This window comes from Phyllobates terribilis, unplaced genomic scaffold, assembly GCF_046119375.1.
Source record: "Phyllobates terribilis strain yellow unplaced genomic scaffold, ASM4611937v1 Scaffold_3__8_contigs__length_932513732, whole genome shotgun sequence".
Taxonomy (NCBI): domain Eukaryota; kingdom Metazoa; phylum Chordata; class Amphibia; order Anura; family Dendrobatidae; genus Phyllobates; species Phyllobates terribilis.
Genome location: NW_027362763.1, coordinates 776,246,039 through 776,259,910, shown reverse-complemented (window position 1 = coordinate 776,259,910; position 13,872 = coordinate 776,246,039). Strand labels below are relative to the sequence as shown.

The following is a 13,872-nucleotide window of genomic DNA, read 5'->3' as shown; positions in this document are numbered from 1 at the left end:
CCAGGGCCAATTGCCTTCTGCTTGTTGCCCAGGGCCAATTGCCTTCTGCTTGTTGCCCAGGGCCAATTGCCTTCTGCTTGTTGCCCAGGGCCAATTGCCTTCTGCTTGTTGCCCAGGGCCAATTGCCTTCTGCTTGTTGCCCAGGGCCATTTGCCTTCTGCTTGCTGCCCAGGGCCAATTGCCTTCTGCTTGCTGCCCAGGGTCAATTGCCTTCTCCTTGCTGCCCAGGGCCAATTGCCTTCTGCTTGTTGCCCAGGGCCAATTGCCTTCTGCTTGTTGCCCAGGGCCAATTGCCTTCTGCTTGTTGCCCAGGGCCAAATGTTCTATAAAACAGTCCCTAAAATGAGATCTACATGGGATTTTGGCATGCACTGATCCTAACATGCATTTACGTATTATACACAACACAATGGACAGATCAGTGGTACTCAACATGTCATTGTAGCCACACTTTCTATCGATTTTTGTTTATATATTATTTTTTTCATATAGATTCCAGTCAACTGAACTAAAGTTGAAGAACTACTAATATCGACCTCAGACACTGTAAGAGAAAAGATTGTTCTTAATGTTTGGACTATACCTTACAATAAATAACATTTTTGCAAAAAAAATCTCAAAATTAATTTATTTAACATTTAACTCCCCCTGGTAAAATGACAAAACTGAGGTAGATTGCACATACCTAGCATTATCACTGTGCTCTGTGTTACTAGCTCTGATTACATATAGGTTGAGTATCACCATCTGTCGCACACGTACACGGATGACATAGAGACACTTAACATGGCGGTCCATGCATCATGGTTTTTGGACTCTTCTTATGCCTACTGATGATCGGGTCCTCTTCACACGCAGCCATACTCATACCAAATACTTTGATTATCTTCAGAAACAAGTGAAGAGGTCTCTGCGCCATTACTATCTACATTGTGACTATTAGTCTTGCAGCAAGGTGGTCTCTCAGAGGAACATACAATGGTTCTGTCTCCTGGGGGTCCACTTATGCTACTTACCAAATCAGGGTTCAGGGAAAGGTATGGGAACTGCATGCATGTAGATGTGTAGCACATACTGATTGTGTTATCAGCATTTGTATTATAATGAAGTAAATCACCCCCAGAGCAACAATGGGGATCATCTAAACGAGGAGGGGGTCTGTGAGTGGAAACAGGGCACTGCTTGTCTGCAGGGTACTCACTCAATAACGATGGAGCATCTTCGCTTGTAGGTGATGGATCAACTGATACAGGTGACCTATTGTCTTTGGATAAAAAATCATGAATACTTGTCCTTCGGCTGGTACCCTCAGCAGTAGAAATGACACTGCTAGCCCGAGGTAAGGTGGCATATTGCTGGGAATCTTTTGTCGCCTGCTGTGGGCACACAGTCCCTTCACACATAGCAGAGTCGCCATCTGGAGACTGTGCATTGGCCACCATGGGGAATGTAAATCTTGTATTCTCAGCTTTGTGAGAGTTGGATCGGACAATCTGTTCCGGCTTTGGAGTCTTTTTGTCGCCCAGTGATAGGGCGGGAGACAGCCGAGATGGGGATCGTAATCCTACTAATTCAACAGAGCTAGATAAGCTTTTCATCACTTCATCCAATAGATCTTCTTGGCTTCCAGACCGAATCTATAAAATACAATCAGGTTATGCTTTATTTAGAAACGTGTATTGGTTCATGGAAAAATATATATGTACATTAGAGGTTGCATTATAGAGGTAATATATAATGACCTCATTGTCATGCTGGATGTGATCTGTGCAGAGGTCATTGTGCAGGGAGGATGGAGGAGGCGAGCTGTAATCTCACCCATTGTGAATGGTGTATCCAGTGTTACCTATATATAGGTGTTACCTGTCATTGTAATCCTGCCTGTGATGATAATGAGATGAATCCTGAGATGTAATCTCTACTGAACAGGAAGCACCAAGATTTATAAGAGTTATCCCGTCTACAAAGACTACAGGCTGCCAAATTGTAATAGTGTGCGATGCACACACTGTCACGATTCTCCTGTATTCCCTGTGTTTGTGGGCGACACATGACTTTATATACTTGCGGTCATGTGCCAACTAATATTATTCATGTTCTTTCATTAGAAGAGATTTAAGAGAAGCTGGATGAGATTAGTTGGCATGTGACCGCAAGTATGCAAACCGCACTCATGCAGTTATGAGACCTCCCACTAGCACAAGGAATACAGGGAAATCGTGACAGTGTGCACATCACAAATTCACAGACTTATCCAATAGGAGTAATACTAAAATTCAACTTTTAATGGTTATAGATTAAAACTTCATCAAACACTATTATAACATTAAAAATCAGTGACTAAGATTTTTATCACTGTGGATTAAAGTCACTATGGGGTGTTAATAACAGTCAAGTTGCCATAAATATTTTGGCACTTCAGAATATTTTATCCGGTAAATTCTAACTGTATAATCAACACTACTGTCAATCAGTTCTGACACTGACCACTTGATTAGTCAGGCAAAAAATCTTGTTATTACTCAGTATTAATGGTCTTTAGATACTCATTAATTTGTTGTGTTAATCACCGTTTGAGTGTGGTATAGTGACCACTAGATGATTATATAGTGCCCATAGTATACACCACAGATCTCCATATGATCAGGACAAATATTAGACACTCCTACAGTGGGTACAGAAAGTATTCAGACCCCTTTACATTTTTCACTCTGTTTCATTGCAGCCATTTGGTAAATTCTAAAAAGTTCATTTTTTTCTCATTAAAGTACACTCTGCACCTCATCTTGACTGGAAAAAAACAAATGTAGAAATTTTTGCAAATGTATTAAAAAAGAAAAACTGAAATATCACATGGTCATAAGTATTCAGACCCTTTGCTCAGACACTCATATTTAAGTCACATGCTGTTAATTTCCTTGTGATCCTCCTTGAGATGGTTCTACTCCTTCATTGGAGTCCAGCTGTGTTTAATTAAACTGATAGGACTTGATTTGGAAAGGCACACACCTGTCTATATAAGACCTCACAGCTCTCAGTGCATGTCAGACCAAATGAGAATCATGAGCTCAAAGGAACTGACCAAGGAGCTCAGAAACAGAATTGTGGCAAGGCACAGATCTGGCCAAGGTTACAAAAGAATTTCTGCATTACTCAAGGTTAGTAAGAGCACAGTGGCCTCCATAATCCTTAAATGGAAGAAGTTTGGGACCACCAGGAGTCTTCCTAGACCTGGCCGTCCAGTCAAACTGAGCAATCGTGGGAGATTAGCCTTGGTGAGAGAGGTAAAGAAGAACCCCAAGATCACTGTGGCTGAGCTCCAGAGATTCAGTAGGGAGACGGGAGAAAGTTCCACAAAGTGAACTATCACTGCAGCCCTCCACCAGTCGGGCCTTTATGGCAGAGTGGCCCGACGGAAGCCTCTCCTCAGTGCAAGACATATGAAAGCTCAAAAACACATGAAGGACTCCCAGACTATGAGAAATAAGATTCTCTGGTCTGATGAGATGAAGATAGAACTTTTTGGTGATAATTCTAAGCGGTATGTGTGGAGAAAACCAGGCACTGCTCATCACCTGCCCAATACAATCCTAACAGTGAAACATGGTGGTGGCAGCATCATGCTATGGGGGTGTTTTTCAGCTGCAGGGACAGGACGACTGGTTGCAATTGAAGGAAACATGAAAGCGGCCAATTACAGAGATATCCTGGATGAAAACTTCTTCCAGAGTGCTCTGGATGTTGGAAAAATAGAAAAACAAATTGATCTCTGCACTCTTTATTACTCAGCACCTGGCTCCCATTCCCCGCTGGACATGAGTGTTGTAACGCTCGTGCTCTGGCTAAGTTGCCTTGTTTAGTTCTTCTTGCTTTGGACTATTGTTATCCTGGGACTTCTTGTTCCACCAGTTTTGTTTCCTTTAATTTTCATTTCTGCAACTAACTTTTCTGTTAGGAGGTCTCCTGCTTTTGCTCCCAGTCCTTAGATCTTTTAGAGACCCCTTTCCACTTCCTACAGGTCTTTGTTTGAGTTCAGTGCAGGAGTTTCAGTGGGGCTATTCATAAGGAATAAAGCACCCACCCCAGCATAGGGTAAAGCTGAGTCTCAGTGCAGGGACAGCTTTTCCCTCCTATTCCTTAGTTCTAAGTTGCAGAACATAACAGTATGTCCAGCCGCGTTTTTAAAAAAAAAAAAAGGTTTTTTTTTTGTTTTGTTTTTTTATCTTCTCCTCTTCCTGGATTTTCTTCAGTATGGTTTACATCCAGGAGCTTGCTCAACACTTGCAAGGGTTGACTTTGGAGGTTGTCATCGCTAAACCCATTACTGATCTCACCAAGAAGGGTGCTAATACTGTCCAATGGTCCACTGAGGCTATTGAAGCTTTTGAGTATCTGAAGGAGAGGTTCAGCTCTGCTCCTGTTCTTATCCAGACAGATCAGACCAAGCCATTTTTGGTTGAGGTAAATGCCTCATCTATAGGCGTAGGGGCAGTTCTGTCCCAGGAGGGTGAGGATGGGGTGCATCCCTGTGCTTTCTTTTCAAAAAAAATTTCTGAGACAGAGCTCAACTATGATGTTGGGAATCGTGAGTTGTTGGCTATTAAACTCGCGTTCGAGCATTGGTGACATTTTTTGGAGGGGGCTCGACATCCTATACAGGTTTTCACTGATCATAAGATTTTGAGTTATCTGGACGCAGCTAAACGCTTGAATGCCCGTCAGGCTAGGTGGGCACTGTTTTTTGCCCGGTTCAATTTTTCCGCAACCTTTGTCCCGGGGACAAGGAATGTTAAGGCTGACGCTTTGTCTTGTAGTTTCTCTCCAGCGGTGAATGCTGAAAGGGAGGAGTGCATTTTGCAGAGAGGGGTGGTGGTGGCCACATTGTATTCTGAGTTGGAGAATAGCATCCTAGGAGTTCAGAGTGCGGCACCAACTAACACTCCGTGTGGTAAATTGTTTGTGCCTAGAACCTTGAGGAGAGCGTTGTTTGTTGAATGTCATGAGTTTCGGTTGGCGGGTCACCCAGGGATTTCGGAAACTAGGAAGTCTATCGGTCGGAGTTTCTGGTGGCCAGGGTGGCAAAGGGAAGTGATCAAATGGGTGCGTCAGTGTTCTGTGTGCGCTAGGTCGAAGGCCTCTCACGCTCCGGCTGCGGGGTTGCTACGCCCCTTGGAAGTTCCTAGTTCGCCATGGATTTTATCACCGATCTGCCTTTATCAGAGGGTTTTTCTGTCATCTGGGTTGTTGTGGACCGGTTTAGTAAAATGTGTCATCTGGTTCCATTCAACAAGCTACCTTGCGCCAAGACCCTTGCTAAGGCTTTTGTGAAGGAGATTGTTAGGCTCCATGGTGTTCCCACGGACATTGTTTCCGATAGAGAACCACAGTTTATGGCTCGCTTTTGGCGTGCTTTTTGTGACAGATTGAAAATTCATTTGTCATTTTCGTCGGGGTATCATCCAGAGTCCAATGGATAGACTGAAAGGAAGAACCAGGATGTCGAGCAGTTTTTGAGATGTTTTGTGGCAGACAATCAGGAAATGTGGTCAGAATTTCTACCACTTGCGGAGTTTGCCCTTAATAGTCATACTTCTTCCTCGGCTGGTTGTTCTCCTTTTTTTTTAGTTGTACTGGCAGGTATCCATCTTTTGGTCCATTTTCCAAAGTTGGGGCTGCTGTACCGGAGGAGGACAATTTGAGGATTTGGAGAGGGTTTGGACTAGTGTACGTCTGAACCTTAAAGAGGCTAACAGGAGATCAAAAAGTTATTTTGACAAAAAAAGAAAGGAGTCCTTGTTTGCTGTTGGGGATATGGTTTGGTTGTCCTCTAGGAATCTTCGTTTGAAGATTCCTTCTAAAAAACTGGGGCCTAAATTTGTGGGTCCTTTCAAAGTGGTTCAGATTGTCAACTCGGCAGTGGTGAGGTTGGGCATTCCCTCGTCCTGGAGGATTAATTCTGTGTTTCATGTGTCGTTACTTAAGAAGCCTGACACGCCTGATAAGCAGTCGAAGCCTACTGTTCCTCCTGTTGATGAGGACGGTGAATTTGAGATTTCTCGCATTTTGGATTCCAGGAGGCATAGAGGAAGATTACAGTATTTTGTGTCCTGGAGAGGTTTTGGCCCCGAGGATAATTCCTGGGTGAAGGCCGAGGGCATCTCGGCCTCAAGGCTAATTAAGGCTTTTCACAGGAGATTTCCTGGTAAGGCTCGGCCTAGAGGATCCGGAGGATCCTCGTAAAAGGGGAGGTACTGTTAGAATCTAATTTGTTTTTCTATCGGCCATCTTGTTGTGGTTTGCTGGCTTCTAGTCTTTTCCTCTGGTGCTGGGTTTCTTGGTCACGTGATCTCTGCACTCTTTATTACTCAGCACCTGGCTCCCATTCCCTTCTGGACATCAGTGTTGTAACACTCGTGCTCTGGCTAAGTAGCCTTGTTTAGTTCTTCTTGCTTTGGACTATTGTTATCCTGGGACTTCTTGTTCTACCAGTTTTGTTTCCTTTAATTTTCGTTTCTGCAACTAACTTTTCTGTTAGGAGGCCTCCTGCTTTTGCTCCCAGTCCTTAGATCTTTTAGGGACCCCTTTCCACTTCCTACAGGTCTTCGTTTGAGTTCAGTGCAGGAGTTTTGGTGGGGCTATTCATAAGGAATAGGGCACCCACCGCAGCGTAGGGTAAAGCTGAGTCTCAGTACAGTGACAGCTTTTCCCTCCTATTCCTTAGTTCTAAGTTGCAGAACATAACACTGGACCTCAGAATTGGCCAAAGGTTCACCTTCCAACAAGACAATGACCCTAAGCACACAGCAAAAATAACAAAGGAGTGGCTTCAGAACAACTCTGTGACCATTCTTGACTGGCCCAGCCAGAGCCCTGACCTAAACCCAATTGAGCATCTCGAGAGACCTGAAAATGGCTGTCCACCAACGTTCACTATCCAACCTGACGGAACTGGAGAGGATCTGCAAGGAAGAATGGCAGAGGATCCCCAAATCCAGGTGAGAAAAACTTGTTGCATCATTCCCAAGAAGACTCATGGCTGTATTAGCTCAAAAGGGAGCTTCTACTCAATACTGAGCAAAGGGTCTGAATACTTATGACCATTTGATATTTCAGTTTTTCTTTTTTAATAAATTTGCAAAAATGTCTACATTTCTGTTTTTTTCAGTCAAGATGGGGTGCAGAGTGTACTTTAATGAGAGAAAAAAATGAACTTTTTAGAATTTACCAAATGGCTGCAATGAAACAAAGAGAAAAATTTAAAGGGGTCTGAATACTTTCCATACCCACTGTATATATCTCTGATGATATTCCTTTTAATGTATCTTTACAAATTGATGACTAATGAGATACACATAAATGGAGAATAACATGACTTGATTGTCACATGCGCTTTCCTTCCCCCTCCATTAAAAGGGATTCGGTCAGCAGGCTTTTGCTATGCAATCTGAGGACAGCATGAGGTAGGGGTTAAAACACTGAATTCAACAATGTGTCACATGTCAGGCTGTGTGCTGTTTACTGACACTGAAGGTTTTATCACCAGGTGATTATTATTGTCTGGACTACAGCAGCATGCATGGTAGTTCAATTCCCCCCCTCCTCTAATAAGCAGTTCACTGTCTATAAACAGTGTAAATAGAGAGCCTGGTGTGGGCGGGGGAAACTTTCTCCACTCAGCTGCATTGCCAGATTGCTAAATCTAAAAATTTTGATTAAGTCAGAACGGCTGCACCCAGTAATCTAAGTGATACATCGTTGTAATCAGGGTCTCTTTTCCTACATTATGCTGCTCTCAGATGAGGTAGTAAAAACCTCCTGACAGATTCCCTTTAAGGATGACATTTTATTCATTTGAGTTCATTCATTAGTTACTGATAATACAGACTTAGAAATTGGGTTCCTATGAAGCACTTCCTTTGCAACAGCAAAGTCCCAGTTTACTAAAATCTTGATCTCAATTCTGAACTGGCTTTTAGCTTATGGAAGATGGTGTCTTAATGTGCAAGTTAATCAGATTTATAATAAACAAATTGGAATGGAAAACCTCTGCTTGTATGAACATGTCTGTTATGTAGGGTCTTGATATTTTCTAAGGCTTAATGGACCAAGAAGCAAACAGACAGTCTACTCAGGAGAAACCTGTTCACTAACTTACTTGGCTCACTGTCAACTTGTTGCTTTCTTCTAAAAATTGCTTGAGAGATACCATCTCACTTCCCGGTGATCCAAGCCTCTTCTTGGACTGGGCTAAGCTTTCCATCCCATCACAGGATTTGAGTCTAAGCATAGGACTGGATACTGCACACTTTTTCAAACGACTACCATAATACTGAACTGGACTACTATTGTTGGACCATACTTCATTATCATGGTGCTGGTTGAAGTCCCCACTGCAGTGACTTTGAGATCTACTTTGACTTGACACAGGACCTACCATGAAGAAACAAGCGGACATTACCACAGAGCATGCACATTGTGGGTGCAAAGTATCATTGCTTACGGGGAAACATAAATGGTGCATTCAAAATCATGATATGCTTTAAACACTGCATAGTGTGGCAAATTTATATCACAATAGTAAGAAGTGAGAGTCCACCATAGGACGTTTACAGAATATATTAAGGACAAATCTTCAAGAAGTGCTTTACAGTTACATAACACCTTGGCATGACTGGTTTACAAACAGAGCTGAGTAAAGATTTAAAGGGAAGATCTAAAACTCTGCAGTCTAATTCTGCAATCATATTTAAATCCACCAATACCATACTTCTTGCTAACCTACCAAATATAAATTAGCAAAGACCTAAGGTAGGACTGCAGAATCAGACTGCATATAGTTATTTGTAGTCTGGCACCATGGAGACAGTTCAAATTCTTTTCGATAAAAACTACTTGCAAAGTGGTTCCATTTTTCATTTTGTATACGTTTTGCTTTTTCACATGTCAGTATTCAGTCAGTGCTCACCGAGTATCTTCGGCGTGCTCGTATATTATGTTCGAGTCCCTGCGTCTGCATGATTTACAGCTGTAAGACAGCCAGAACACATGCATGGATTGCATGTTTGTTCGGGAATCCTCACATGTGTTAAGGCTGTCTTCCAGCTGTAAATCATGCAGACGCAGGGACTCGAACATAATATACGAGCACGCCGAAGATACTCGGTAAGCACCAGAGCATGCTCGGTTAAAGGGTTAAACGAGCACGCTCGCTCACATTAGTGCCAGCCTTAATCAGGAATGGAAAAACGCACACCTGTTTTGGAGTCACTCCTGATTATAGCTTACAATTCTGATCAAAAATACTGACATGTTAATAAGGGCCTAAAGCGATAAAAATCGTTATAAAAGTGAACATACTCTTTAAAATGCCTTAGACTTAAAAGTGATAAACAAAATAAAATCAGCAGAGCATACCTGTCACTTCATGAAGTGAAGCATTATTATTACTATTACTATAGGATGTCCTGCCACTATCAAGACTGGCTGGCCTGGGAGCTGGGTGAAAGATTGAGACAATGGTGACAAACATTTAGCAGGTGACATACAACCTCAGCATTCTAATCACAGAATGCACTGGAGCCATGCACTATTTCTCAGGCTCAGCATGCCCGCTGCCAGCAGTGCAAGGACAAAAAGCCAGAATGCATTACATAAAGCCTTGGAAAGAGCTTTTAAAGGGAAACCGGAAGGAGGAAAAGTGAATGGGTTTAATGTATTACTAGATAGTGAAGACAGAAGGGACAATACAGAAAAACAGTTAGACACAAAACACAAAGTAATACAAAATATTCATTTTCCATAACAATACTTATTTATCATTTAGAGAAACGGGGGAGGAAATGATCAAGGATTTGACATTTAAATGCCCAATCCTTTTGTATTCAGAGGAAATAAGCCACTGCCAGATGTGTCGGGCAGCAGCTTTCTCTTCTCTGCCCAATAAAAACACATGAATGCTCTGCAAAGCTGAGCATTCATGTGTACCAGACAGTCGTGAGAGATAGCTGTTGGTCAAACGTGCATTTGGCCGACTGTCATCTCATGTCTATGAGCATCTTAAAGAGTTACCGTCATTTTTATTTTTTTTCCAATCAATCAATACTACAATTTGCTACATTCTGCTCCTGAACTGATCTTTCACTCTCAATTCATGGGTCAAATCTGTATTTAAAGGAGTTCAGACTTTCCCATTGCTGAGATCGGAGAAGACAAGTTGGTACTTATCAGATTCTATGGCGAGGGGAGGAGGAGGGATGAGCTAGAACACACAAGCCAAACTCTGGCCCTCGGGCGAAATCTGGCCCGAAGGGTCAGTATATTTGGCCCACGAAGCCAGGTGGGGGTCATACTATATGGAGGAGTATGTGGGGCCATGATACTGTATGGAGGGCAATGAAGGGCCCATTATACTGTATGGAGGACTATGTGGGGCCCATTATTCTGTATGGAGAACTTTGTGGGTTCCATTATACTGTATGGTGGACTATGTAGGGCCCATTATTCTGTATGGAGGACTATATAGGGCCCATTATTCTGCATGGAGGACTATGTGGGCCCATTATTCTGTATGCAGGACTATCTGGGTCCCATTATTCTGTATGGAAGACTATGTGGGGCCATTATACTGTATGGAGGACTATGTGGCTCCCATTATTCTGTATGGAGGACTATGTGGGGCCATTCTACTGTTTGGAGGACTATGTGGCTCCCATTATTCTGTAAGGAGGACTATTTGCGGCCATTATACTGTATGGAGGACTATGTGGGGCCCATTATTCTGTATGGAGGACTATGTGGGGCCCATTATTCTGTATGGAGGACTATGTGGGGCCCATTATTCTGTATGGAGGACTATGTGCTGCCCATTATACTGTATGGAGGACTATGTGGGGCCCATTATATTGTTAGCTGTGTGGGGATTACAGTTGAGGAATCATACTGTTATAGGGTCACCATACTTTTCCGGTTGCCGGGTGGGTTACACTAGGGTCATCATACCGTGCATGTGGAGGGTACTTTGGGAGTGTCTTACTGTGTTTGGGAGGCACTTTTGTTGGCATCATACTTTATTATCTGCACTACTCAAGGAATTTTAGCCTTTCTTATTGCTTATTTAAATTAGGCCAGTGGGCTATATGCTTTTTACTGCTCTTACATAAGATATTACATTATTCCAATATGCTAAGATCTATTAATTAAAATGTACTTTGTTCATTGGACAACCCCTTTAAGTTTGTTTGCATATGAAAAGGTTCATCATATTTGTTGATAAGGAATAACTTTCTTTGTAGACATTTTTAATAAATTATCAAGGTTGGCCTGCGACTTTGTCCAATCTTTTAATTTTGGCCCTCTGTATATTTGAGTTTGACATCCCTGAGCTAGAGGCAGATACAGACATTCTGCTAAAAGTTCTCCTGACAGTGACACTTTAAAAACCTTGTTCCATTCCCTGTTCCTCCTAGACATGTGGGTGGGAGCCATTTGCCTTGTCAAACAGGATTGTCCCTACACAGTCTGACATGGTGAAATCTACGTTGACAGTTTTGAGGAAATATGGCAACATAAGGGTATGTGCACACGATCAGTGTTCGCTGCGGATTGGACGCAGCACAAGTGCCCACTATGCGTTTGCAGCTCATCTGCGGAAACAGACATGCGGCGCGTCTTTCCAGACCGAAGCATGTCTATTTCCTCCTGCGTGTCCGCATGCGGGCTTTCCCCATAGACACTTGCTTAATGAGCGGAAGCCGGAGGTGGCTTCTCTGCAGCCTCGGGGCCGCAGCAGTCTCCGGATCGTCTGCACATACCCTTAGGGCTCTTTCAGACATCATTAATTCTGTGCAACTGTTCTATGTTTTTCACAGATAGAGCCCCTACTTTTTATAGTCTTTTATAGTCTATGAGGCTGTTCACTTATTCATGCATTTTTGCAGACCGAGTAGTCTGCCCAAAATCACAGACATGTCCGATCTTGATCGGATTCTCAGATCAGAATCGCCAATGCAAGTCTATAGATCCATGAAAAAAAATCAGGCAGCACATGGATGCCATCTGTTTTTCATGGACTTTTTCGAGAAACCTTCATCTTTTTTTTTTTTTTCTTTTCAAAAACTGATGAAACTCTGACCAAACTTTGATGATAAAAATTGACACACAGACCAAACTCTGCTGAAACCCTGATACAAAAATACTGATGGAACATGGATTGTTTTTTTGCGTATGAGAAAAATCACCAACGTCTGAATGAGCCCTTAGCTGTCAGTTTATTCATACTGAGAAACAGAGTTAGAGTTCTAGAAAATATGGCCCAAAATTGGTATTTTATTGAGAATATCATTATTTATTAAAACATACAGGCAAGTTAAGCCGACAGGTAACCTTTAAATGCACGTTCAGTTTTGAACCCTATATTTGTAACCAATATGCATCGCTGTGTGTCCTTCTGCATTGTCTAAAAGCAATGTGATCGGGGCACACTTCGCACTCTGTGATTTTACTATTTATAGATTTCTTTCAGTTATATGTGCATATATACAATATAAAAAGTGTAAATTAATTCAAAATACAATCTAGCATGCTTGTATGCTGAAAACAATAAGATGAATACTAAGATGTTAGAAGGTTAACCAGAGAAATCAGAACTCTTTAGTTAACCACACAGGCTTATATGCCCCACTAGTCAAAATTACATGCATAAAAGTTTACAAAAAGAATAATTACCCAGAGCCGCAGTTGTCACATAAGAATCATCGTTGACTCCTTGACCACTGACATCCTCATAGGATGCACCATCTAGAAAACAAAAATCAGAGAGAACAGGTTTGGCAAGAGAAAAAAAAAATTAAAGGACCGGCCCACAACTGAAAATCAAATGACTGCTTTTGACCTTAGAAATAATATTTTTTTTTAATTTGATTCATATAAAAACAATGCCTCGGTGTTTAGATATTTATGTTAAATACTTGTTATGGGGCCCACTGGTTCTTTTGATTCTCTCCCAGGACATTCACTTAATGTTTCCAGTACTGGCGAGAAAAAGATGCAATCGGTGGCCTGATTTTTATTGCCATGAATCACAGTGGCAGAAATCACTTTGCCATTAAAGAGTTATGACTTTCTGGAGCAATCCGGAAGCCACAACTCAATGTAAGTCTATGAGAGCCAGAACGAGGGTCTTATTCACTTACATTGAGAGCTTGCGACCGTTACCTCTGACTTCCAGTCAGTCAGAAGTTGCAGTCACAAGATGGCGGTGTGGAACAAGGAGCAGCGTTGGGTAGAGCCTAAGACAGTGGCTGGTAAGTATAAGGCCGCAGCCCCACTATCAGTATTTGGTCAGTATTCAGTCAGTATTTTTTCTCAGGAGTGGGAGCCAAAGCCAGGAGTGGGTGATAAATGCAGAATTGGTGACTTGTTTCTATTATACCTTTTCTCTGATTGTTCCTCACCTGGTTTTGGCCCCCATTCCTGAGAAAAATTATTGACTGAATACGGATAGTGGGGCCGTGGCCTAAGACTAGGGCCAGGGAATACTGATTAGTAGCACCATTCCAGTGGTGAAATAAAATGTAAAAAAACCGCTGGAGTGTTGCATTCAATGCTATGGACTCCTTTATCATGTAAAATATTTTAAATATCATAGAAGTTACCCTCAGCTAAAAAGTCATACTAAGTTTCAAGCTGCAATCATTATTTCTTCATTCATTTTCTGCCCCCCTAATATGCAGAAATAAATGCGGAGGTCCTATAACAGGATGCTGCGGTCTTCACAGCTTTATTTCTGTAACAATTTCCCTTCTACAGCCTATAAAAGATCTCTTATTCTATCTGCTGACAGACATTAATGGTGAAAATTGTGTGGACCCCTGT

At 42.1% G+C, this 13,872-nt stretch overlaps 1 protein-coding gene across 8 annotated transcripts in view; it reads right to left on the bottom strand.

Moving 5' to 3' along the window:
• CCDC88A (coiled-coil domain containing 88A) overlaps positions 1-13,872 on the bottom strand; it is a 254,550-nt gene that overhangs the window by 13,893 nt on the left and 226,785 nt on the right. For 4 of the 8 annotated variants that reach the window (XM_073672270.1, XM_073672269.1, XM_073672271.1 and 1 more), the window contains 4 exons: positions 12,724-12,795; positions 9,415-9,495; positions 8,156-8,430; positions 1,202-1,637 (listed from right to left, as the gene is read on the bottom strand). In XM_073672270.1, coding sequence (XP_073528371.1) covers positions 1,202-1,637; positions 8,156-8,430; positions 9,415-9,495; positions 12,724-12,795 — 864 coding nt within the window. Of the gene's footprint in view, positions 1-705; positions 1,638-8,155; positions 8,431-9,414; positions 9,496-12,723; positions 12,796-13,872 lie in introns of those variants that run through there. The other 4 variants (XM_073672272.1, XM_073672275.1, XM_073672268.1 and 1 more) reach the window with 3 other exon arrangements.